General features: G+C 36.9%; 1 protein-coding gene across 6 annotated transcripts; it reads left to right on the top strand.

Annotated features, from left to right (window-relative positions):
* The first annotated feature begins 1,628 nt into the window (after window positions 1-1,628).
* SLC35A3 (solute carrier family 35 member A3) lies at window positions 1,629-26,005 on the top strand. 6 transcript variants are annotated; one of them, XM_007420257.3, is made up of 9 exons: window positions 1,664-1,714; window positions 5,144-5,210; window positions 12,667-12,871; window positions 13,636-13,790; window positions 13,877-13,999; window positions 15,075-15,246; window positions 18,282-18,400; window positions 21,674-21,807; window positions 24,599-26,005. In XM_007420257.3, exons 2-9 carry the CDS (start codon window positions 5,175-5,177, stop codon window positions 24,687-24,689), a joined length of 1,035 nt encoding a protein of 344 aa, XP_007420319.1. In that variant the 5' UTR covers window positions 1,664-1,714; window positions 5,144-5,174; the 3' UTR covers window positions 24,690-26,005. The 6 variants fall into 6 exon arrangements, with proteins under 6 accessions (XP_007420321.1, XP_007420319.1, XP_025020017.1 ...); XM_025164249.2 differs by lacking the exon at window positions 1,664-1,714 and adding an exon at window positions 1,722-2,486; XM_007420259.4 differs by lacking the exon at window positions 5,144-5,210 and having other exon boundaries at window positions 1,629-1,714.
* The last annotated feature ends 1,168 nt before the right edge of the window (window positions 26,006-27,173 follow it).

Genomic DNA, 27,173 nt, shown 5'->3' with positions numbered 1-27,173 from the left:
GCCATAATTAAGTTTGGGCTAACCATCTAACTCTTTTTTTCCCCACTCTAAGCATTGACTGTTAGACTATAAAACCATAACAAAGTGTCATATAGTATCAGTGTTATTCACACCACACATAATCAAGAAACAGTAAACTGCTAAACGGCTCCTAAAATTCTTACTGTATAAGCAGGAATTGCCATGGCAGTTTAAAAGTGCAGTCTTGAAGGTTCAGGTTGAGCTTAAATGACATAGAAGTTCAGTGGATGTTTAATATTGAAATCCTAAGTGGTATTTAGAAACAACTGCCAGCTACCCCAGGAATGTCTTTAGTTGTTGTTGTTGTTTCTTCTCCTCCCCCTCCCTCCCCCTCCTACTCCTTCTCCCTCTCCCCCTCCTCCTCCCTCTTCTCCTCCTCCTCATCTCACCTTTATAGCATACTAATGCTCCTGCCTCCTATTTATAAGTGGGTTAATAGGTCAAAGGTTGTGCAAACCAACTCTTCATATGTAAAAAATTTCATTACATGATTGATAATATTCTGGGCATTTGAAATAATAAAGTATAATGCCAATAGCACTTGTGTAGATTATTGTCTAATGTTGTTCTTACTTATAAAACAAAATGAAGTCTGAGAACAGGTTTGCATTGTCTTACTTGTCAAACTAGTTTTTCTTGTTCACAGTTTCAAACAATTGCATGAGACAAAAGGTAGGTGATCTTTCTCTTTTTCCTGGATTGCAGTGTTTTTAGATGCTAATTTCTCAACAAAGGTGGCACCTTAAACTATTTTCTTGTAGAATTCCTAAACTGATATGCTACCAAGTGAGAGCCACAATAAAACCACAGCATCATACAGAATTTGGTTTCAATGACAATTCTGAAATTTCCCTAGGCTAATTATATACAAAACATTAAACTGACAATTTTTTGAAGTGGAGTAAGAGAGGCTGACTTCATGGTTAGGGGATGGTTGAATGACTTGAAGGATGATACTTCAAGACTAATTCATGTCCAACAATTACAGCTTTAGAAATTTAATTCTGAATTAATCCCTGTAGGATTGTGCCACTAGCCACAATCCAACTGAACACGTACAATAAGAAAAAGAAATATGTTACAGTTGACAACATAATAATTTTTTACAGTGACAACAGATAATTTTGCTTAGATAGAGATTTGCCATTCACAGATTCTCGCTTCCAATCTTCAGGTCTCCAAGTTTTTCCTCAGGAAAAAAAAGCAGGAAATAGTGAATAGTTCTTTCTTTATATGCATTCATTTGCCCTTCTGCGGACAGCTGCAAAAGGCACAGGTCAGTTGACAATGGCCCTGCTGGAACGGTTTTAGGAGTTAGTGGGCATCTTTAAAGGCTGTCTGAAGTACAGGCTCCCACGGACTGGAATGTGTTTTAGCTATTGGCAAATGGAGAGAGAGAGCAGGGTGGGAAGAGAGATTGCATCAATCATAGAGCCAGTCTTTTCTCTTCGGATGCTGCCATTCCCCCTTCTTCCAGCCCCTTCGGCCTCTTCTCTTCGAGGACGCTCCGTCTGTTGCCTCTCCCGCCCCGGAGCGTCCTTTCCAGCGCCTCCTAGAAGGCGGCAACGCGTGAGAAGGGCCGCGGGGCCGGGAACCGAGCGGGCGGAGCCGCGGCTGCAGCCGGAGTATTGACGGGGCGGCACCGGAGAAGAAGCACCCGGAAGGGAAGCGTGCCAGGCTCCCAGCGCGGCAGGTGAGAGTCGGGAGAGAAGACCCGGGAGGGCTAAGCGGAAACAGGGGGATTACTAAGCAAGGAGGGCAGGTCCGCAGCTAGGAACTAGGCGCGAGCGGACAGGAAGGAGGTGGCTGGGAGGATATGGTCGGAAGGATGCAGCTGAGATTGAAGTAACCCAGAAACTGAAGAAGCGGAGAGAGGGATGGGATGCAGGGCAATCCGATGGCGGGCAAAAGTGGGGAGGTGCAGGGTAGGACTAAGCTAGTGCTCGCCCTCGCCTCGTCAGAGCTAAAGGCTGCTTTTTAAAATCGAGGCTGACACCACTGTATCTGAAATCTTCCTGAGGAAGAACGTCCCTGAGCATATGTGGAGTGCCGTTCCTTCGAATTAAGGCAGCTAGAGCTCCTTTTCCTTTGGGATTGGGATGGAATTTGCTGGTTTAAGGAAAGCTTGCTTCATCTTGAACTCGGTTTTGGTAGCAAAGGTTTGCTGTCGATTATGTGATAAAATAATGAAAGAAAGTGTCTATTCTCGGAGCATGCACAGAGTGCTGATTGCCTTGCTTCACTAACTGGAGCGGATTGTGGGTAATAATTGAGGAATGAAGCTTCACAAAGCCTGGAGGGGAGTTTTAACTCCTAACCTCTAACTATAGAAATTGAACGTGAAAACCTTGCAGAACTAGGGAGTCAACATATACTATTGTCAGGAAGTGGCTCAGACATGAGCCGGGGATTAAGAAACAATAGCTTTGGGGGACAAGCAGCAGAATGAACAACTATTCCAAAAGGTGAGTTACAGTGCAGTGAGCATGGTAAATCAATGTGTGTAAAAATACGAGGCAGTATAGATCAATGATGAAACAAGGAACATCTGACCAAATGTATACATCTATCCACTCCTGCCATACATATTCATTCATCTGCTTGTTTACATACAAAAACAGTTTTTGTGGTATAGATATCTTAGAATAAAATGGGAATAAAAGGCAAGATTTTCAATGTATTGGCAAAGGAACAGAAAAATAAAAAGGTAGCTTAGCCTTATGTATATATATAAAAATCCAGTGGCTTTCTTGTATAAATGAATGATGATCAAAGCATGCAGTAAGAAATAGAAAGGAAATAGTACTGGTTATTATTGAACAGTTTGGAGCAAGAGACACAGAATAATGCAAAGAAAGATTGTCATACCAGGTATCGAAAATAGCATCAAACGCATACATAAATAGCAAATGTTCCTAAAAATTACCACACTATTATTTATTCAAATATACTGTATAGAGGCATATTTATATTTTAAAATTATATATGACTGTTGACAGTTCCTATATGTCCTTTGAATTAATTCCTATCTTGGACCAAACTTATAGGTTACTGTGTGTACTGTACTAAGAGGGGCCTACTACCAAAACTTTTCTGCTAACTGAGAATAGCACACGTGCAATAATCAAAGTATTAATGAATTTATTTATTAAGATATTCAACATTTATATAGTCGCCCATCTCACACAGAGGGACTCTGGGTGAGGTACAACAATTAAAATAAGTGAATAAAAACAGGCAGATAAAAAAGATAAAAAGTTATTTTAACATAAAAACATCACAAATATTTATTTATAAATATTTAGAAATGCTGCATACACAGTTGTATTTGTTTAAACATCACTAATAGTCCTTATATATTATAATACAAAACAAGTTTGGTACAGAAATGTCTAAATCAGTATAAAAATACTACATCCTGTGTGTACCTAATAACTATTAATCATCTGACCATTAATAATACAAAACTCAGTGAATCCCAGAATTTCCATAATTCCTGGATTCTCATTCCTTTACCCTTCCCTTATATGATCCTGTTATGGCAGACATCTTATGATGGATGCTAACAGACATGGCATTCATTGTGTAATTGTTCTTCTAAAAGCTTGGGAATTAATTAATTAATTAATTTTTCAAATTTATATATGCTGCCCATCTCACTATACAAGTGTCTCTAGGTGGCATTACTGGTAAAAAACTATAAACTCATTAAAAAAAAGGTAAAAACTACAAAAAGCTAAAATTAAACTAAAAAGTTAAAACTACAATGCAAACTAAAAAGTGGAGAGAGCATCCTCAGGCTACCAGCCACCCCCAGTGCTGCGAACCCCCATTGGGTCCCCATGCAAGTTGCCAGAGCCAGGTCTTAATGCCCTTTTGAAAGGCCAGCAGAGTGGGGGCCAATCTCACCTCAGGGGGCAAGATATTTCAGAGGGCAGGAGTCACCACAGAAAAGGCTTTCCTCCTGGACCCCACCAGCTGAAACTCTCTAGGCGACGGGGTCTGTAACATACCCTTCCTGCTGGAACAGGAGGGACAAGTCGATGTAATGGAGACGAGATGGTTCCTCAGGTAACCTGGGCCCATGCCATTAAGGGCTTTAAAGGTCATAACCCTTGAATTGGACCCGGAAGCAGACTGGCACCCAGTGCAGCTCACACAGCAGAGGTGTTACATGTGTAGTCCTAGAGATGCCCATAACTGCCTGCGCCTTATTTAGAGGACATAATCTTTCATTTGTAATTGTGTCATTTTTCTCCTACATCTTTTTTTCTAATAAGAAAAAAATTAATTTTATTTAATCTAAAAAAATCTAATTTTTTTCTTATTAGAAAAACAAATATTTCAGTGAAGAAAGATAGAATAGCTCCTTTTGATTAATAGTGCTAGGAGATGTACATATAACTATTTGAAGGAATACTCTGATATTACATCTTTTGATGTACTAGCCTACAACATATTTTATTTTTCCATTTAAAATATTTTTCAATTCATTTACTTTTAAAAAATTATTCAGGAAAAACTACATTTTTTAAACTGGAGCTTTCCCTACTTCCCCATGAAAAAATACAGGAGAAAAATGTGATCTTGTCAGATAAGAGACTTGTCATGGCCTAATCACACAGATAAAACAGGAACTCACTTTTGTAGGGAACCACAAGGAAAACTGAGTATGTACTGTATTTAAAGAACTTGGAGTTATTAGCACAAATTATTAATATTGTCCTTTTTGATACCCTTTCAATCATAATACGCTATGAAAATAGCTTAATCACATGTGGTTATATGCCTCAACTGGGAAATCTTTGAACAGTATCACTATTCTTTATGGTGAACCTGGTTAACTGGCAAAGTTGCCCTCATTGGAATGCTTCAGTCTTTTCAAATATTTTGAAAGGTAAAACACTACTCAGATATCATTGTTCTTTGCTGAATCATTATTGAAAGAACATCTTTCAGTAGTAGAACTTGTTATTAGCTGATCTTTAATGCAAAGAAGATTTTTTTAAAAAAGTAAAAGAAAAACAAATCCAGGTGCTGACCAGGAGGTAGTAAAGAAATATACCAAAAAATAAGATTTCCAAGGGCAAGGAGTTTCATAACATAGTTGCCGTTATTACAGAGGCTTTTGGGTTCTTGCCAAAGAGGGAGATATGAAGACACAAACCTCCCCTGACCTCAAAGGACAGGTAGGATCATTCCTGATTACTGTATTCTGTTTTCTTATAATCTGGGTTGCCGAGGCTGAACTGAACCTCTTACAGAATTATGGGTATGCTTTAAGAAGAATCTCAAATTTAATTTGACAGCTAAAATCTGATTGTAAATCTGTGAAAGAGCGATAGGAATCTAATGGTTTCTTTTCAAAGATGCAGATTATTAGAAAATTATGTTTCATAGCCTGCTTCTCTACATTTTTAGTAACATTTGCATTATATTTCTCTGGCAAGTCCTTGAGGTAGAGAATGTCATCCAAAATACTGCAACAAAGAGGAATTTGAATAAGCAGAACTAAAGGAACATTGAAGCAGAATCACACAATGTGACACTGTACAGCATCTTGGGATGCAGATGTGTCTATCTGTATGGAATAAAGGATGGTTCTGGGGCATTATGTGCACAACAGCTTATCCTCTCATGCTCATAGAGGTACTGTGCTGTGACCCTCCACCACCTTTTGGACAAGCACAATAACAAGGAAGCAGCAGTATATACTTGTCATTCCAACAAACTGAAGTATATTAATTCTATTAGTGAACCCTTCAAAACATTTACAGCACAATCTGACACAAATGTAGTCAGATTAAGGTGTCACAAGGCTTTGTTTTTTCCGCAACTGGATTATTTTTATTCATATACAGCTCTTCCTCTCATAGGAAGTTCGGAGCAGAGTATATTTAATGTGTTTCTGAAATGATGTCAAGTACCATGTTTGTTGCAAAGTATATTTGAAAGTCTTTAGAGACATTAAAGCATTGGAAAGGAGTGGGGAGCTAGAACAAGAGTCATTTATGCTAGAACGCTAAGGTTCCAGTAACTACTTGAGGCTACTGAAATGACACTGGTTCTGTATTTAATATTTAATATTAAGTGCTTTGTGCAATGAGATCTCATGCTCAAGATCATCAATCTTAGGTTGCTTAGCTAGAGGGAACAGAGTCAAAGCCCTGTTATCATTGTATCAGGTGGAATAATGGGTGATTTATTGTTGCTGTAGAAAATGTAGATTATTGTTGCATAAGTGCTGACACGTCATTTGGCTTTAATACAGTACTAGAGACTACATTGCACTGAAAGCATGGGGGTTTTTTGTACATTACTTTCTGTCCATATGAGCTGTGTGAAATCTGTCATTTACAATTACTTAACTGTGGAACAACTACTTCTACTGAAAAATGAACATTTTTCATAAACTTCAAGTTCGATGTTTACTGAAGAGGACTGTGGGCTTGAAAAATTGGATTTGACAAGTTTTACTACAGAAAATTTGAGGTTTTCTTTTTGTTCTGAAATTGTACAGCAGCAGCGTACCAGGTGATACACTCCATATACCTGAACGACAAGATTGAATGAATGGTGTTCTCTTTAACATTTCTGTTTGGGAATCATGGCAATTCAGAAAGAGAAGATTGTTTTTGAAGTTGGTGTATCTATATGCATTTTAAAAAACATTTTCTAATAGTCTGTATTTTACTAAGAAAACATTACAATTATTATTATTACTATTATTATTATTAAGAAAAGTTTCATAGTTATGCTGAATATTGGTAAAATGTAAAATGGTTGGGATCCAGAGATGTGCTCTTTAATATGCCAAAAGAGTTTGAGATTTGTCAGACTTTTTTGCCCTTTTTCATTGATTAGTAGATCTCAGTGCTGTGTTATATGTTGCTTTTAGAAATCTTAGTTTTAAAAACTAAGTGTGAAGAGGAGGTATGGGAACAGCACAGTAAGGTGGATTAGAAACCTTAGCACTGGATATGCAATACATTTTACAAGCTTGGCTTGCATTCATTTAGGATAGAATTGATAGCCTACATGCGGTAAGTCAGGCAGGAAAAACAGCACAAACAGTTGTAGGTTTTGTATTGTATTGTAGGTTGCCTTTCATCATTGCAAATACTAATCTTGGGTTTATCCCCTGTATGTCTACCTTACTGTAGCATCAGCTGTATTGCTTTGAATATATATTAATTAGATAGATTTAGGTTCAGAATTTAAATCTATGTAAAAATGTCTTTGGTTTGGAGTTTGTGGATAGACTCGTTAAGGTTTATTTTCAATGAACAGAGAAGCTATTTGATAACTTGAGACAAAAATTGTAAAACTTGTATTCAGGGTAAACAACCATTCATCTTGTTGCACCAGATAGGTTGACTATGTTATAGCCAATAGGGCATAAGAAGTTAACACATTAAATAATTAACTTAAATATGTAATTCTTACTGACTTATATTTTATTTATTTTAATTATCTCCAAATTAAACTAAAAACGCACTGGAAACATGAAAAACATGCAGAATTCTAAAAATATAGAGTACAGTATGTATGTATGTATGTATATGTGTGTGTGTATGGATTTATTTACATTTGGGTAAAAATCTAAATTGAGATAATAGGAAAGTCCCCAAAACATGTTAAATTTGCCTTATGCCCCAAATTCACAATGTCTTATGTAATTTTTGTAGTTCCTGTGTTCTCCCACATTCTTAATCCACTCTAAGAATATGCTTGCTATCGTTTTAGTACTTTGTTAATTTAAAATATGGCACATGCAAACAAGTTTCCTGTAAATGATTCCCATTCCTATTTTGTTTAGTTTTATTCAGATGAACAGTTTACCTCATTAGAATATTGAGAATTCAACTTTATAATATTGAATATTATTCTACCAAGCCCATACTTTTTCAGCTGATGTTTAATCTAGGCTGAGTCAATGCAAGTTTTCACCCACTCTGAAATTGCCCTTTTCTAAAAGAGAGTAAAGAAAATAAAGAAATGGAAATCCTCTCATCAAATCTCTCAAAGTACAAGATGACAGTAGATTCTAAATTATTCCTGGATACAAAAACTGTGAGACTTTGATCACAGATACAATCAAAAGCTATATAGTTGTATCCTTTCCTTAACTGATAACAATTTATGCTATAGCTCTCAATCTGCCCAATCCAAATACTGATTTTCAGAATGTTACAACTACAATTAGACTTTTCTCAAGCACATTTAATTAAAATTGTTTGACTCTTCATTCAGGTTAACTAAGAACCTTTCATCAAGTAAAAGGGTCCTTTGTGAATTGTTTTAAAAGAACTTGGTTTTAGTTTAGGCTTATTTATTGCAATTTATATTTCTCCGTTCTGCCCCAATAAAACTGTGTTTAAAACAATAAAAATAGAACAAACAAACAATTAACATCCGATAAAAATAGAGTCACCCTCAGCCCATTGAGACTAAAAAGCCCTGGCTAAAGAAGAAAGTCTTGATTCCTTTTCTGAAAACAGAAAAAAAAAAAAACCTTATTAGAATTCCTGAGGAAAGTACTGCATAGCTTAAGGCTAGCACAAGGAAGGGCCTTTTCTCATGCTCTAATAAACGGTGTTTGGAAAGTGCCTACATCTTTAAGAGAGTGTCTCCTGCTGTCCTTTTTGGACTGGTTCATATTGAGATAGGGCCCAGCAATTTAGGATTTTAAAGATCAGAACGACTCCTTAAATTGTGCTTTTAAAAAATTGGGTGTCAATGGGTCTATCAACAGTATGTTCCTAATAGCATGCATCCATTAGCAGTCTGAATACAGCATTTTACAGCAACTGAAAGTTCTGGACATCTCTCAAAGTTTGCCCTGCACAGATTGGTCATTGTTGCCCTGTAACCAAGCAAGGGGATAACTGTTATCAGGTCTCACTGGCTTGAGAATGGTTGCAGGGATGCACTAAACATGATGAAGCAAGTGCATTCATTCCTTGACTCTGACATTACCTGGGAATCCATAAAGAGATGGAGATCAGGGAGCACTGTGAACTTTCTCTTTCAGGGGAAGTGCAACCCCATCCATAACAGACTGAATCAGTCTAGAGCTCAGCTTCCTACTGAGCAACAACACTTTTGGCTTAGTTTGTTCCCTTTCATCCAGCCCATTACTGAACATAGACAGTAGTCCAGGGAACTTACTTTCTTGGAGATAGATGGTAAGATGCAATAGACTTGCTACTCTTGAATCTCAAGATTTTTTCCAGCAGGGTCATGTAGATTTGCAGCAATATTTGGAACAAGATGGAAGGGTGTGGGATACCACTGGCTTAGGCTTGAACAGTGATCTGCCAGCATTAGAGGTATGTATATTCAGAACCAGTATGGGCAACGTGTTTAAGATCTGCATAGGCACCTCTCTCTATTGTTGCCTGCTGTTTAAAGAAGCTACATCTTTTGCAGGGCTCACACAGTGGCTCAAAAAAATATGTGTTTGAATTAGGGAGGTATTCAGGGAGAGGGTGTGACCATGTGTTGCCATCTTTTTGTTCCTCTTTATTTAAATGTGTATTTTCCTGAACCTATGTGACTACCTATCTTTTACTTTATATTTATGGAGTTTCCATTTGGATCTTAGTGCTTGGGGCCTGATCCAAACTGGAAGCCGTAATAACTTACCCTAGTGCTGAAAGGGTGTGGGAAAAACAAACATATGCATTTTAATCTTCAGTTGTTTCACTCAGCACCAGAGCCACCTTCAAAAGTTTGTTCCTTTTCTCCTGACGTGAAACTGGTTAGTTTAGTTTTTGTGCTATTTAGCAGCCATAAGATACACTTAGTAAGAGTAAACAAATATCCAGAGAGCACAGGTGATATTGCTTGTAATTTCCCTGAAGGATGAATTTTTCCTCTTTCTGGTTTTTTTTTTTTTTTAACCTCAGCACCTGTCACCAGCAGAACTTTTCTTCCCGCTTGCTTTCCCGGCTTAATTGGTCAGAGGGAGAGGCAACATTTTAGGCAAGGATTATAGGTCTTTACTTCTTTTCCTAAGCAAATAGCGCCGAGAGGACGAGTAGCACCCTAACTCCTTCAGAGTGAGCAGCTTTTATTTTCCTCTACAAGTGGCAGGGCTAGAGTGTGGCAAAAATCAAATGGCCTTGAAGTTTAGGAACAAACAATATGGGTAGGGTTGGCATTCTCTTCTGAACAGTTGCCTGTTTCCATCCCTGAAAGACAAGCAATAGCTCTTGAATTATATTAGAAATAGGGCACATGTTGGAAAATGCCCCAGTAACTTTAAAGCTATGATTCTTAAAACGATATGCAAAAGCTTCCCTCTACATAGAGCAGTGTTTCTCAACCTTGGGAACTTGAAGATGTGTAGCCTTCAACTCCCATGCTGGCTGGGGAATTCTGGGAGTTGAAGGCCACACATCTCCAAGTTGCCAAGGGTGAGAAACACTGATATAGAGGAATCTTAATAAATATGGGGAGATTAGCTTATGAATAAACTCCCAAAGAGGTCTGAATTATCTCCCTCACTTTTTCTTTAAAGATCATAAATCAGGAGCCTACAAAACATCTACATTAGTTCAGGCATTTTATAGATCAAGAAAGAAAAGTTCTTCACTGACACCTAGAGAGCAAAAGTACATCATATTATGTCATAATGTGTTTATTTGGTTTAGGGTTATTAAGTTCAATACACCATGGTTAAATAAACCATTTAACATGGTGCATGAATCCAGACATTGTCAAGTCAAAACGTTTCTGAGGAGAAAGTTTGGCAGGATGATGCAAAAACAATTAAGAACTTAGGACTTGTCAGAATCTGAGAAAATTTTCAAGTTTCTGTCAATCATCCTGAATCAAGTACTTTAATAGCAACTTTTAGAAAATCATTTTACTGTGTGGCTCTCCTAATTTGTGAGGCAATCTCAGAAACATTATGATATTTTGCTAATTTTGTTATCATAATAATAATCTAAACTTTGTAATACTATAAATTTGGATGTATTGTCAATGTTTTTAGAGCTAAATTATAGAGAGATAATTTCCACACGGAAACTAGTAACAGAGGCCTTTTCCCATTGCAACAAAGTTGGTCAAAGTTTTAGCAGGTTAGCTTCACAAATAAATAAATAAACAAAATGAAAATAACATAGTTCAATCCTGACTTCAACATGAAATATTTTTCAGCACCTTTTTCAGTGACTTAATCCCAGATAATGCACAAATCATGTAAAAAGCCCGCAGATAGGCAATACTTTTATTAAGGCCAACAGAAACATCACAAAACTGTGAAGACATTGAATGTTCTGGAACTTTTCAACAAGATAATGAATATTGAAAAATTGGGGGTGGGGAACAGGAAAAGTAAGCTGAAGTTAGATGTAGCCATTGGGTCTGCCTGAAGAACTTGGACTGGACTAGCCCATATTTCAGTGATCTGACATTTAAGGCAAGGAGGAAGCATTCAATAGCCAGTTAAATTAGTCTGTAAAGAATGGCATAACTCAAACCATTAAATCCTGAAATATCTCAGTAACTGTGCACACAGACAGGCAGACAGACATAAATGTGGAATTTTCCATTCTAAAATGATAGTAGCAGTACTATGATTTCAGTCTGTGACATCATCTCAATATATGACAGATACTTTTCAGTCTCCCATCATATGGGCGTTCTCAAGGTTTTGTAGATTGTACAAAATGTCAGTCTACTCTGTTCACACAATATTTTTCTTACGTTATGAGCAATACACGAGAGAGCGATATTCATACTTGTCTTTCTTTCCTGGGAACCATTTTCAAAATGACAAACCTCCTTTTTACCTTTGAGAAATGACAGACGTGGTGGGTTCATGTAAAAATTATATCGAGAATTATATATCCTATATGTGTGTGTGTGTGTAATATCCAAGATCAGAGCATTAGTCTAAATTGGCTGTTAGTCTTGTTAGACAAAGAACTTTCCTTTAGAAGTTGATTTCTTAGAGCACTTAATTCTACAGGTCTACCAAGAAATAACCAACTGGCTGATAATGAAGGAAACCTAGTTAGTGTGCCAGACATCCCAGAACTGATTCTTATTAAGTATAAAGACGTAATATAGAGGTAATTCCCAGTATAAGAGCAAGTTCCGTTCCCAAGGTCTGTTCTTAAGTCAAATTTATATGTAAGCCGGAACAGTATTATTGTATAATACTGTATAAGTAGTACTGAGTAATGAACTCGAATCATTGTGTATTTAACTCAAGTCACTGTGTATTTAACTCTAATTTTGCTACAGTAGGCTCTGTTCTTAACTATGGGTCATCTGTAACCCGGGCGTTCTTAACCCGGGGACTATCTGTAATTCAAATAAATTAATGTAATTCAAATAAATCAAATAAATTAATCTATAAAATAGTGTAAGTCCTAATAACTATTTTTAAAAATAAAACAGAAAAATTCCCAGCCCTCTAAATCCCACATGCTATAAGAAAAAAAAGAAGAAAGTCACAGCCATGCCCATCAGTAAGAATGCCATATTGCCTTACTGCCCTTCCAATTGTGGCCCTTCAGCCTCCCCCCATGTTATATGCAGACTCTGCTCCCACAAGGGAGTATATCATGTGACAAAGTAATCCTTACAATTAATCTCTCTGTCTCTGTCTCTGTCTTTCCTTTTCAGGAAGGTGATAATCAAGCTATGTCTACCAACTTAAAATACCTTTCTTTGGGTATATTAGTCTTCCAGACAACTAGTTTGGTTTTGACTATGCGTTACTCTCGGACATTGAAAGAAGAAGGACCTCGCTATTTGTCTTCAACTGCAGTGGTCATTGCTGAACTTTTAAAAATTATGGCTTGCATTTTGTTGGTTTACAAAGACAGCAGTAGGTATCTCATTTATTGTCTATAGGTATTGTAAGGTGTTAATAAGACCCCTCCCCAGGATTAAATCAAATGTAGTTTCCAAATAAGTATATTTATTAAAGAAGCATACAGAGAGGATTCGGAAATTATGGCTTGCAGAAAGTTAGCTACCTAAACTTAACAGAAGCATTAAGCTTTGAGGATACTTACAGGAGGACCTCACAGCTTGACGGGGTTTTACTTTATGCCAGCTGCTTGAAGACAAAGCAAGCTTCATCAAATGGGGTTTTTAGGGTGTGGGGTGGATGGGGGCAGAGAGAGAGTTACCAGGAAGGGAAATTCAAACTGATGCATCAGTGCCATGAATGATATAATCAGCTGTCTTCTGGGGATTCTTACTATACTGTATAGGTTATACTGTGTAGGTAGGGTATAGCTATAGGGACTCAAGTCTGCTTACTAGAATTTGGTCTAGCTGTGTCTGCCATGTTCATTATTTAAGAAAATAAACTGGTATAACAAGAAGGAGGGGAATCTAGATCCTTCACATCTTTAAAACATGACCATGTTCAGTGCCTGCTTTTAAAATGAATGCAATGTGAATGTCAACATTTTTCCTTAAACAAAAGCATTTGCCTTGCATAATTATGTGATTTTTCTCTTAGAAATGGCATGTTCCATACAAAAGCATTAAAATGTTTAGCTACAAAGTGATTAAAACTGTTAGGCTTCCTTCTAACCAAAAAAATATGTAAATAATGTATTATTCTCTCTCTTTGCACAGAGTGCAGTTTACGAGCTCTGAACAGAGTGTTACATGATGAAATTCTTAACAAGCCAATGGAGACACTTAAACTTGCTATTCCTTCTGGGATTTACACTCTACAGAACAACCTGCTCTATGTTGCTTTGTCAAATCTAGATGCAGCAACTTACCAGGTACTTACTTTTGATAGTGTCTTATTGTTAAAATTTGGGAAACAAATACCGGCTACTTTAATTTTTTTCCCCTTTTATCTTTTTAGGTCACGTATCAGCTGAAAATCCTCACTACTGCCTTATTTTCTGTGTCAATGCTCAGTAAGAAATTAGGTGTATATCAGTGGCTTTCGTTAGTGATTCTGATGGCTGGTGTTGCATTTGTACAGGTGAATATTATTATGAATATACTTCTGAATATTGACAGGGAAAATCTCTCTTAATTTGTTTTGTTAATGGAAACTTGGTTGATGCCTCATAACTCTTTTATGCTGCATTCAAATAGGATTTGGCTCCCCTTTAGCATACCACCAATAATGTAAAGAGGTATTATCACAAAGTCAGATATCTGAAGACTGCTGTCATATCTTCTTTCAATTGTGTCTCTTTTGCAGGCTAAACTTATAGATAGTACGTTTCTAGTCCCTTTACTATCTCGGTAGCTTTCCTCTGAAATCACTCCAGTTTGTCAATGTCCCTTTTAGACTGTGGTGCCCAGAACTGAGCATAGTATTCCAAATGTAGAGTAGGACAGTTATGTTCCATGATCTACTCAATGCTTCTGTTAGCAAACCCCCAAATAGCATTTGCTTTTTAGCAGTTGCATCATGCTGTTGGCTCATGTTCAACTTGAACACCCAGATCTTTTTCACATGTACTACTGCCAAGCCAGTTTACCCCATCCTGTGCTTGTGCCTTTCATTTTTTTTCTTCCAAGATGTAGGACTTTACATGTTAAATTTAATTCTGTTTGTTAATGTTGTACCACCTATACTTGAAGTGTTAAGAGAATTTCCTCCTCCTCATTACCTAGCACTACTTTAGAACTAGTAATAAAATGTTTATTTAGTAAGTATGTGAATGATATATAAACTTATCATAACTGCCAGTTGAATAAGTTTAGAAAACACCTTAGTAGTTCTTAAAATTCTATTGCATGCTATTTTGAGTGGACCTAAGAAGAGTATTGCCTCAGCTTGGTTTTGTATTCAAAATTCAACTATCTTCTTTTGTCAGTACAGTTTCTTTCAGTATGTAGTGACTAGCTGCTTTCATAGATTAATCATATGCTTGAATGAATATCCATCCATTGACTGTATCTGTGAAATTTGTATGTGAACTGGCGGTAAAGCAGACCATTATAAGAAACGTTTCTGGTGTTACTGCATTTTTTGCACTTCTTTCATTGTTAATTTTATTCAGCATTTTGAATATATTTTAATACACATACTTTATTTCTTTTAGTGGCCATCAGATTCACAGGCAACAACAGCTAAAGAACTTTCAGCAGGATCACAACTTGTGGGCTTGGTAGCAGTACTTATAGCCTGCTTTTCTAGTGGATTTGCTGGAGTATATTTTGAAAAAATTTTGAAAGAAACAAAACAATCAGTATGGATTAGAAATATTCAGCTAGGTAAGTCTTGCTTAAAGGAAAATCTAGAAGAGAGATTCAAATATGAATCAGACTATAATTAGAGTACCTCAACATGCTAAGTGTAGAAAAATTGTTATAGAGGCTATGCTCTGTTTGATATTAACTTTGCTAAAAGGAACTCTATCACTTACATCCTGTTCAGAATATTTATTGTTTGAGTCAGTTTCTGTTTGATTTTTGCTAATATTTAATGGATGATAAAGGCAATGGCCAGGATCCAAATTACAGTGCAGTTAGTACTGTGAGACAAAGAATGTGCTTTTTTAAAAAAAGTGGTCTTGTTCTTGCTACATGACAACTTTGAGTATATTTCATGAATTTGGTATGGTGGGGTTTCTGTTATCAAAGAAAAAATATTGTATGTCTCACTTCAGACAGCTTATAGCTCATGTGTTACATGAGAACCAGATTAAATTAAACTAAATGTCGCCATCTTTCTATAGCCATTATCACAGGCATCTGCAACAAACCAAAATTACATCAGAATTACAAGCATGTGGTGATGTTGTGATGCAAAACCCACCTTTACGTACTTGTGTCCTACCATTTGATACACTTATATAAGTCAGTTTTTGTGTCATGATGCATGTTTTATTACTTGCCCACATTGCAGACCCCAGTAGCAATTATATATCTTATACCCTTCTTTTTAAGAACCAAAAAATTGGAAATATTATGAGTCTCTACAAATGCTTTGTTTAAGAATGCTTTAATTTAAAGACATTTTCCTGTGTGTCTCGAAGACTAGGATAAAAAAAAAATCATAGAATTATTTTTAAAGATGAAAACAAATGAATATTTTCTCATTTGGATATAGGAATACAGATTGCTGTTTTTAAAGAGAAAAAGCAAAAATAAGTACTATTACTACATCTTCATTTTATGTACTGTGTGCCTATATAAAAAATATTACAATCATGAGAGTGTCTATAAAAAAAAGTTCCTCTCATAACTCCTTGTAAGTTGTAACGCGAATTTAAAATTGCAGTTGAATGTCTTTAAATTGTGGTTAAAAGTCTTACATTAATTGTATCTATCTTTATTAAATTTGCTAATTGCCTGTGGGCTAAAATACAGGTAGTCCCCAGTTTAAGAATGTATTCCATTCCCAAGGTCTCTCCTCAAGTCGAATTTGTATGTAAGCCAGAACAGTATTGTTGTATAATACTGTATAAGTAGTATTGTGTACTTAAATCGAATCATTGTCTATTTAACTTGAATTTTGCTACAATAGGCTCCATTCTTAACTATGAGTTGTCTGTAACCCGGGTGTTCTTAACCTGGGGACTACCTGTATACCAGACAGCATTCAGTATTTTAATACATAATTCAAAATTCTAATATGGATCATTCCACAAACAGAAACAGTAAAAAGTAACAGCAAAAAGTGATACTATTTAAAAAGCACAGAAAAGTAGAGAACTTTGTTGATAGGTAGTCCTCAAGTTATGATGGCAATTGGGACCAGAATTTCCATCACTAAGTGTTGCAGTTGTAAAGCGCAACATCATGTGAAAACATCACTTAGTGATGGCAATCCCTGCAGTCCTGTTGCTGTTGTTAAGCAAGGATTGTGGGTCATTAAGCAAGCACCTTCTTGCAACTTCCTGCCACCTTCCAACAACCAAAGTCAGTGGGGAAGCCAGCAGGAAGTTGCAGGAGGCTTGCAAGCAGGCTGACAGGCAGGTAAGTGGTTGTTGCCAGTTAGGAGAGGGTGTGAGGGGATGTGCTGGTGGGGGGGAGACATGGTGTGAACTCAGCAAGGCTTGGGGAACGTGTGTGAGTGGTGAGGGAGGTGCAGCACGAGTGTGGCAGGGCTTGGGGTGGCTGCTGCCAGCTGGGGGAGGGTACACAAGTGGCAGAGGAAGTGCAGTGCAAGATTAGCAGGGCTCGGGAGGGTGCGTGAGGGTGTGCGTATGGTGGGCGAGGCACAGCACAAGTGCAGAGGGGCTGGGGGAGGATGCATGGGTGGGGGAGACGTACCCAAGCAACTTGTGACCTTTCCTGCCAGCTTCTCCATTGACTTTGCTTGTGGGAAGCTGGCAGGGAAGGTTGTAAATTGTGATCATGTGACCATGGGATGCTGCAACTGTCCTAAGTGCAAGCTCGTTGCCAAGCACCATGGGGGTCCTGGGACGGCTGGAACTTCAAGGACAGGTAACCACCCTCACTCAGTACCATCATAACTTTGAACGGTCGCTAGTGGTCGTTAACCGAGGACTACCCGTAATAGTAAGATGGGCTGGTAGAACTTCCAGAAAAAAAGCTAACTCACTAATCAGAATGTGTTAATTTGGTTCCTATAAAATTTCATTTCATGTAGATGGGAAATCAAAATTAAGACTTCTCTGTAGACCTTAAAAATGTGGAAGTTAATATTACTACTCTACAGTATTGATTTAAAAATTATAAGCAGCCTTTGTCTGCCCCATAGTGGTTAACAGATGCAACTGCAAGTAATAGTTCATGCACATTTTTGCTGTTATAAATTGTACCTAAAACTGCTTCCAAAGTAATTAAGAGAACCATTTAAAATTGTAAAATACTGCAATAAAATATAAAACATAGTTTTAAAACTTGAAATACTTCTTTAAAGAAACAGCTTCAAAATCCAGGAAATAATCATTGACATATTTGAATAAGTAAGTATTCAAAATCTAAAGCATGTCTCTTTCTCACACATGCTTAATACAAAATGTTTAGGGCCTTTATATGTGTAACAGATGCCTTCAACTGACTTATTGTAGCAACAAATAGCATTTGTGAGGTACTGCATTGAAACTGTCATCAACTTTTACTATCAATAACTAGGGTGTCATCACCATTCTTAGATCTCTTCCTATATGTAGCACACAACAGTAACTAATACAGAAAGATACTAGGATAGGTTTCCACTTGCATCTGAATTATTGGAGTACATAATCCAAATTGTTAATGGGTAGCATAAAAGGACAATCAAAATTTCTTCTTTTCTCTCCAACTCACCATGGCTCAATATCTGTCTTGTCTTTCAGGATTTTTTGGTAGTATATTTGGATTGATGGGCGTGTACATTTATGATGGAGAACTTGTATCAAAGAATGGATTTTTTCAAGGTTATAACAAGCTTACTTGGATAGTTGTAGTTCTGCAGGTAATGCATCCAGTATTACATTTTATCAACTGGGCTTGTGTTCCTACGAGATACCAATACTGAAATTACCATTGTGAGTTATGCTCTGGGACATATGATTGATTTGTTCAACTAATACTTTAAAATCTTTTGATCTGTTTAACAAGGTAGGGAAAGCATGCTGGGCATGGCTTTGGGAATTCTTTCCAACCCCTTAACAGCAGTTCCACTCTAGGTCCCATGACAAGGCAGAGGGGTCTTAAAGAAGAGAGCATGCAGAGAATGGTTTCTGAAGTTCTCTCCAGCCCCTTTACCAGCACTGGCTGTAGGATGTGTCTGTGTTTTCTTCAGTGTAATGAAGTAACCTATTGTGTGTCTCTCTGTGTTTTGTCTTTCTCCTCGTGATTGGGTTTATATGTATGTATGTATGCATTGGGAAGCAGAGAGCAGGCCTCACATGCTCCACTCTGAGTCATGTGACCAGAGGTGGGGGCTTAGAATAGAGCAGTCAACAGCATTCTGAGTAACCGTCCAACTGCCTGTCCTGTGATACCTGAGATATTTTTTTCTGGAATGTTTTTCTCCATTTTTAAGCCGAGTCTTTTTTTTTTGCCAGTTTCTCCCACCATACCAAAATTGAACTTGTTCTGTTCAGGTTTTGGAAGGTTATCCCAAAGACAAAGTTCCAATATTCCATTGGGTTGGAAAGAATCAAAAGCTGTCCCAGTTAATCTGGCACATTAATTTTTAATGAATTGTTTTAATATAAATACTTACAAGGTAAGTCCACTGTCCCTCAGCACAAATTATGGATGCCAGTTATCTGAAAAATGACCTTCTCTTTCTTGGTAACCAGAAATTGAGCTGATAGGAGAGGGTTTAACTTTGTCTCTTCTAGTTAGAAGTAGGACTTAAGATTTCCTGTCAGTGGAGGAAAGCTTCTCCCTTCAGTTCTACACTCTGCCTTCTAGGAAGAGGCAGTGGCTAGCTTTCCTGCTGGCTCCATTTTGAGAGCCAAGAAGAGGGAGGGTTGGAAAGAAGTTTTTAAAAAGGGAAACTAACATCATTTTAGAAAGGAAGTTAGTGCTTTGCCATTATACAAAAGCGAGAGGTCACATAACACAGATAAGGAAGGAATGAGAAGAAACCATACAGAGATAAGACCCGCCAATTAGAAAATGAGAAATCAGGCTGTTCCTAATTAGGAAAGTAAAACTTCAGGATTTTAAAATTAGGCAAGGAATGGAATGCTTTTGGCTATCATCAATCACTTGGTAACTGGGCAGCTCCACCAACAGCCTTAACACCAGGAGTACCACTAATAAACATTAGTGGAGCAACTACCTGGTGGACTCATTTATCTTTATAAAACAATATAAAATAAATACATTTGTCTATAGGCCACACCATGTTACAAAGAGTACTTATAAACTGTTACAGTGACCCACATATAGTATTATCCTTTCCAGTTGGCTCCATTTGCAGTAACCAGAATGGTTGTTGAACTTACTGTGAAATACTTTTCTGGTCAGCATAAGATGAACCCTGCAATCCAATCCTATTTAAGATGGGGAGAAAATGAAGAAAGAAAGAAATCAATCAAGGGTCAAGATGCAAATTATTCAAAAAAAGGAGTTGAACCATACTCAGCTGTAATCACTGCATCTCACTGAAGGGAGGGGGTTTCCTCCATCATATAGGAAGAAGTTGCAAACCCTGCCTTTTAGACAGAAATGGCAGAATTAAACCTTTTCTGTGGGCCCAAAAAGGTACTTCCTGGTATGTCCAACTAATGTTTCCTCATATACAAAAAATAATGTTGGCACAGTGTATGTAGATTATCTAAATACACACACATTGTGTATTTAGGAGAAGCTATAAAATTTGGATGCTGTCAGAGATATTCTGGGGTCTGTTTTCAATTTTAATTTTTTTCTTTAATACATATAATACTTCCTCTGGATTTTTAAAAAAAGGTATTCAGGTACTATTTTACAGTATATAATTGCTATGCTTAAGAAGTATACCTGCTGCCAATATGCAGGCCAGTGACTCTAAAAGTAGATTACTGGGACAATGGACAAGTACTTAGCTCATATTTTACATTTTGTTAATTCTTAATTAACATTAGGAGTGTTAATCTATCCATATGTAGCTAGCTACTGCTCCAACTTGGAAGCAAAAGCAGAAGAGAATAAAAATTATAGGTCTGATAGAGACTTTAAAACGTGCAAAACTGGTTTTTATTTTGTGATACAATATAATACATCTTAATATTATATATTACTTTAGTAAAAAGTGCTTAGCTGATAAATCAGCCAGAATCAGTTAAATATCTGAATTAATTAAAAATACTGATAAGTTGGGAAATTCTTTTATATTAAACATATGTATAGGTAGTCCTTACTTGTTCAGCGCCTGTTCAAAGTTACGACAGTGCTGAAAAAAATAAGTTTATGGCCCATTTACGAACATATTTACAACCTATGTACGTTAGAAAAAGTTACCACGATGCTGAAAAAATAATTTTATGGCCCATTACAACCATTTGTGACTTACAATTAAGAGGAAGAGATTTCAAGAGAGTACTGTAAGTTGTTTGCATAATGCACCTGCAGCTCCCTGTCCTGGGCTGCCAGTGTGATTGCATTGCCCTTGATGTGTAGAAGAGCAAACAGCTTCCTCTCTTGAAATTGCTCTCTCTCCTATCTCTCCCCTGTGGCGGGGGGGGGGGGGGGGGAGAGAAAAAAAGCAAGCAATTTCTATAGGCTGTCTCTCCTTTGCCAGACCCCTCCCCCCCAGAGTAGAGAAATTGGAGACAAAGGGATTTCAAGAGAGTAAGCTGTTTGCGTAGCATGCCTGTGGCTCCCAGCCCCAGGCTGCGGCACAATTGCATTGCTCTCAATGTATACAGGTCAGTAAGCATTCCAAAGGGTGGGGTTAGGAGGCAAACAAAAGCCAAAGGTGTGAAACTGAGTAGTCTTATCTCTTTCCAGCTGGAAAGCACAGTCGCAGTTATGTATTTCCCACTTAGCAACCCCTTCACTTAGCAGTGGAGGTACTGATCTCAATTATAGTTGTTAAGCGAGGACTAGCTATAATACAATACTTATAAAAATCATGACTCTCAGGACTCATGCAGAATGATGAATAATAGATGCATATCACTTAGAAATAACGTAATCATTTTTTCTTCAGGATTTCTTTGCTATATGAAAAATGTGCATAGCAAGTTTCATCTGTTTAACCATTGAGATTCATAAAGTGACCACCAAATTTTCAATGTTTTGTCAGGCGCTTGGTGGCCTTGTTATAGCAGCTGTTATAAAATATGCAGACAATATTTTAAAAGGATTTGCTACATCTTTATCTATTATATTGTCAACATTAATCTCATACTTTTGGCTTCAAGATTTTGTCCCTACTAGGTAAGTTGTATTTTTAACTTTGTCTTTAAAAACACAAATGCCTTGTGCAAGTATAAATAAAACATAATTTAAACTGAATTTAAATGCTTTGATGAGTTTATCAACTAAACATTTTACAGTGTAATAGAGGAACTACCTTTTGTGGAGCAATACTGCACATGTCAACTCAAACATACATCCAGTTCAGTTCAGTGGGGTGGATTTACTCTGAATAACTGTATATAAGGAAGGAGGTTTAACACACATATTTTTCTTGCTACTTTCATCCACAACTTATTAACTGCGTTTTGCTTACCAGATTTTGATGGTACAATGTGGGGGTAGGATGGTGGTCTGGAAATGTCTTGAAAGAAACATACAATGTGTGGGTTGCCTGCTTTTGGTCTACAAAATATTAAGCTAAATAGATCAGTTGTTTCAGAATAAGGCAGCTTTTTATGTAATTATGGCTGAATGTAAATTAATTTTTATGTTTATCAATATTATTGATATTATGATTAATATATTTCTTTCATAGCCTGAAAACAGAATATATAAATAAAATATCTACAGTGCATTTGCATTCAAAGGGAAACAAAAAGAAAATGTTTTCCTCCAATACTATCTATGAAATTACTTGCATTTTGAAGTTAGTTCTAATGCTGTCAGAGTTTTGAATCTACAAGCAGTATCAGCCATTCTCTTCAGCCTGATCTTCTATATAAAATATAGAAGATAGACCAAATATAAAAATATATTCTTTTTAATTTGCCCCTTGGTTTCTGCCATTACACAGAACGTGCTTCACAGCAAAAGTCTAAATTAAAGTTGTTTTGGGTCAATTTTATCTCAGAAAAAAAGACTGGACTGACACTATCTATATAACTCGAGAAAATATTTTAGTTCTTCTTCATTCTTATTCTTATTCCTTTGCAAATCCTTTAAGTAGCCAGGCTTCAGTGTAGAAAAGTTAGAAATGTACTTTTAAAAAAATTGTAAAAGAGGAAAAAATGTTAATGAACATTTGATTGTAAAATACCATATATAAAAACATGAGTTTTTCCCCAAAACAACAACTTGTGCATTGAGTGGGTACCTTACATTCATTGATAAGAATAGAAGAAGCTGTTGGAAACAAAAGAATTAGCAGTAACTATGGATGTCTTTTAAATTAGCCTGGGATGTGCTGTTTCCCTGGTGAATTTAACCCTTTTTGCAATGGGTTATAATGCAGAATTTTCTCTCTCCCTTTCTTCTCTATTGAGTTACTTCTAATAGAGGTGAATATGTCTATTGAGTTACTTCTTTCCCTTTCCTCATTTCCATCCATTTCTCCTTTATCTTTCCCCTTACATAATTTCCACCTGTTTCTTTTTTCCTTTGTTTTCACTGAAAGAAAAGAGCATCTTTGGGTATATACTTTGTTTTGTGTCTTGTGTCTGAGAGACAGTGGTTGATATATACAGATGAAGACCAACATTATAGATAGGGTACCTTATTTTACAGACAATTATTTTTAATTAGTAGTTAGGATTCTGGCAATTGCATATACATAGACAGACCCAAAGGCGTGGCACATAGAATTTGGGAAGCAAAATTTTCCAGGACTGGTTTCAGTTGAAGTTGGAAACCCTAGATTGACAAAGTAAAAAAGTTTAATATTGCATAAGGTTTTTCTCTATGTTTATAATTCTACTCTTCCTCTTCTGTGGAATTGTCTTAAATTTTTTTTTTTTTCAGGAAAATAATATAAATGTTTTTTTAATTGTTGATTCCCTTTCTCGGTGCCTGGAGGCTGTGGGGATCTGGATGGGGAACAACAGGCTTCAGCTGAATCCTGGCAAGACTGAGTGGCTGAGATTTGAGGGCCTTCTGTATTCACCATCTTTGGTGCTGGGTGGAATTGCATTGCCCCAGATAAACCCGGTGTCCGGTCTGGGGTCTTTCTGGATTCATGACTCCTGCTCAAAGAGCAGGTGGCAGTCATGGCCAGGAGGGCCTTTGCACAGCTTCATGTTGTGCACCAGTTGCATCCATTCCCAGATCAGGAGGCTCTACTCTCAGTCACTCATGCCCTAGTTACCTCCCAAATGGATTACTGTAGTGCACTCTACATGGGGCTGCCATTGAAGAGTATCTGGAAGCTTCAGCTGGTGGAAGATGCAGTGGCACAGACAGTTATGGGCAGTCTAAGAACTGCACACGTGAGCTGAATTGGTTGCCAGTTTGCTTTGGGTCCAATTCAAGGTGCTGGTTATGACCTTTAAAGCTCTACATGACATGGGACAAAGTTATTTGAGGGACTGCCTCTCCCTGGTCACATCTATCCATCCCACAAGGTCTGGCAGAAGAGGCATGTTATGGGTCCCCTTCAGCTAGGGAGTTTTGTCAGGCAGGACCTAGGAGGAAAGCCTTTTCTACCATGCCTCCCACCTTGTAGAACATCCTTCCCCCTGAAGTGAGGCTGGCTCCAACCCTCCTGGTCTTCTGGAAGGCCCTCAAAACATGATTTTGTCAACTGGCCTGGGGGCCCATGATAGAGTGGAGCCTGCTAGATGGTTACATGATGGTTGACTGAATGCACTCTGGGTTTTTTGCCAATTTGTTTTTATCTTTTTAATTTATTCTGATTGTATTTTAATTGGTTTTTATCTATTTGGATTGTTTTATTGTGTACGTCACCCAGAATCACTATGTGAGATGGACAGCTATATGAATGAATGTGATAAATAAATAAATGGGATAATACCTATTTTACGAACATACAAAACATATATATTCTAAACATGTATTCTCTTTCTTTTGTCTTTAGTGTTTTTTTTCTTGGAGCTGTTCTGGTAATAGTTGCTACATTCTTATATAGTTATGATCCAAAGCCAACAGGAAATCCTATTAAAGCATAACAGAGTCTTCCATGTCATACTATTTTGCCAAGATTGTGCAAAAAGGACTTCTAAATACTGTTTGGATGATTATCAAGCACTGAAAGAGTTTATACTGTATCAGAAGAATGATGTTAAATAACAGTTAAATTTGCAAAACAATCTCTGGAAAAGAAGGAAAGCCCAGAGCAAAACGTGAAAGGAATTTGTTGCTTCTAGAACCTGGAACTAGAAGTGCTTTCAGCTTGAACTCTGAAGTTAAATCAGAACAATTTACTATTTTCAACAGCTGCAGAAATGTCCTATGCATTCTCCTTGCAAGAGCACGTGACATTTGTTAAATCATATCTGTTTTTGCAAGCTATTTCATCTTTTCTAATTTTATATGAATGCGGGTGTGTGTATATGTATGTGTATGTATACACACACACACACAGACACAAGTATCAAAGGGAAATAAGATTGTGTTCTACAGTAGCCTTTCCCGAACTGATGTCCTCCAGAAGTGTTGGAGTTTACATTCTGTAACCCACCAAACAGTATAGCCACTCACCAGGTTGGGTAGAAGATTATGGAGTCAAAGGGTAATACATCTGGAGGGCATTTGTTTTGTGAAGAAGGTTTGATGATGATGTTTCAGATAAGTATTCCTGTTCAAAACCAATGAAGTACCGTTGAATCATTGTCGTTTGTAGATTTATAATATTTTATATAGAAAACAGTTAATTCACTGAAATTGATGTTGTAAAATGTACTGATGTAAATGTCTTATAATAATTCTTGATAAATTCTGCAAGAGGAAGAATTTAATATTTTAATTCATTTAGAAGCTTTGTATGTATGAATGTCACAAACTCTGCTGCTGCATCATTCTCATTTTTTCAAATGAGACCCTCACCAATTAGAAGCAGCATAGCTATAGTATCTGGTACTTGTTCCATATTAGGTGAATGGCCATTGTACGTTGCCATAACTGATACTGAATATGTGTTTATTTGTTCAGAGAACAATTCCTTTACTTGATAAGAACATTCTTGTAATTTACTGACAATACATTTCATTGCTTAAAATCTTAATTTGAAAATATTTTTAAAATGTATTTTTTAAAAGTAGCCATATAACTATATAAAAGTATTATAGTTCCTTTTGGAGCCACAGTAGTATATTAATATGTATATACTGTACTATAATATAGAGCTTTAAAAAAAATCTGGAAAAATTATGTAACGAAAGTGGCTCTGTCCAGTCTTGAAATCCCATTGTTAGAATACATGCTAATTGTATTAACCAAGATTTGAAGAATGTTACTGTGCAATAAATATTAGGCATGAATTGTTCAGGTGTGTGTGCAGGAATTGCCTTAAAGCCCAGTGGAACCCTCTTTGCTCTTCACTGAATATAAAACTTGAAATAACTTCTAAGCTCGGGTCCAGGTTGCATGAGGTCCCATTCCAGGTAATTGCTTTCAGTGCAGAAGAGCTTCACTGGCAAAGTGGCAAGCCTTTATGAGCCCAAAGGGCTATAGTCACACCAATAGGGATTATACCCAGACTATTTTGGAAGGTTCAAATGTTTAAATATATCCAGAGAAATTAAGATAGTGGCATGCTCTGTGAAAGCTGCTTATATACGTTTGCTTGGATAATGGTAGTACATCATTGAAATCCTCATGGAAATTGCTGCTGAGAAATTATGACTGTAATCATGGAAGTCATTCTGGCATTTCATGATTCTCCATGCAGATGTCTGTAACAGCTGAGCTGCACTGAAAGTGGAACTCTTTATTTCTAACACACTGTAGGCCAGTCTGTCCTAAATGCTTATAAAATATATCACAATAAAGTAATGTCTACGCTGCATCTCCCTCTAACCCATATGCATCTTTTAATAACTATAGTTCTTCTGAAATTTAAAACTCATAGAAAACTTAGTTGTTTGATAAGACTAAGAATTTTAGATTTTTCCTGGAAATCTCAGAGTTATACAGTACTAGAGGGGTTTTTTTTAGTGAACGACAATGAATTCAGCTAAAGGTTCCTAACCCTTTTGCATTAGTTACATTTGGGTTTATGAATTTATGTCATGATTGGTTTCCTGTAGGAGGAGGATCATGGGAAAGGGGCTTCCATAGGAGAGAGGCTTGCCCTTTCACAAAATGATTCCAATATTTTAAAGTTTAAAAAATTTAAAGATGAGGCAAGGTATCTGGTGTGTGTTTGTGGCTGTGTAGATACCCATAGCAACTACATGCAGTCCCTGAGAGTTTATTTGATGATAATTGAGTGAGTGTATATGTGTGTGTGTATATATATGTGCGCGCGTGTGTGCATGTGTGTGTGCATATATATAATTATGTATGTATGTATGTATGTATGTATGTATGTATGTAAGGGGGCAATTCAACACTATACTTCTATGAACGGAAGCAGTTTCTGCTAATGGAATGGAAGAGGGTGGATTCACTTTCCTCACTCCATAACCCAAGCTGCATCCTTAAAATCCTCT

This window comes from Python bivittatus, unplaced genomic scaffold (assembly GCF_059951505.1).
Source record: "Python bivittatus isolate LINGU-HERP-01145 unplaced genomic scaffold, Pbiv_v1 ctg000700_np1212, whole genome shotgun sequence".
Classification (NCBI taxonomy): Eukaryota; Metazoa; Chordata; class Lepidosauria; order Squamata; family Pythonidae; genus Python; species Python bivittatus.
Note: the sequence above shows the minus strand (reverse complement) of the source record. Positions and strands in the feature narration are given on the sequence as shown.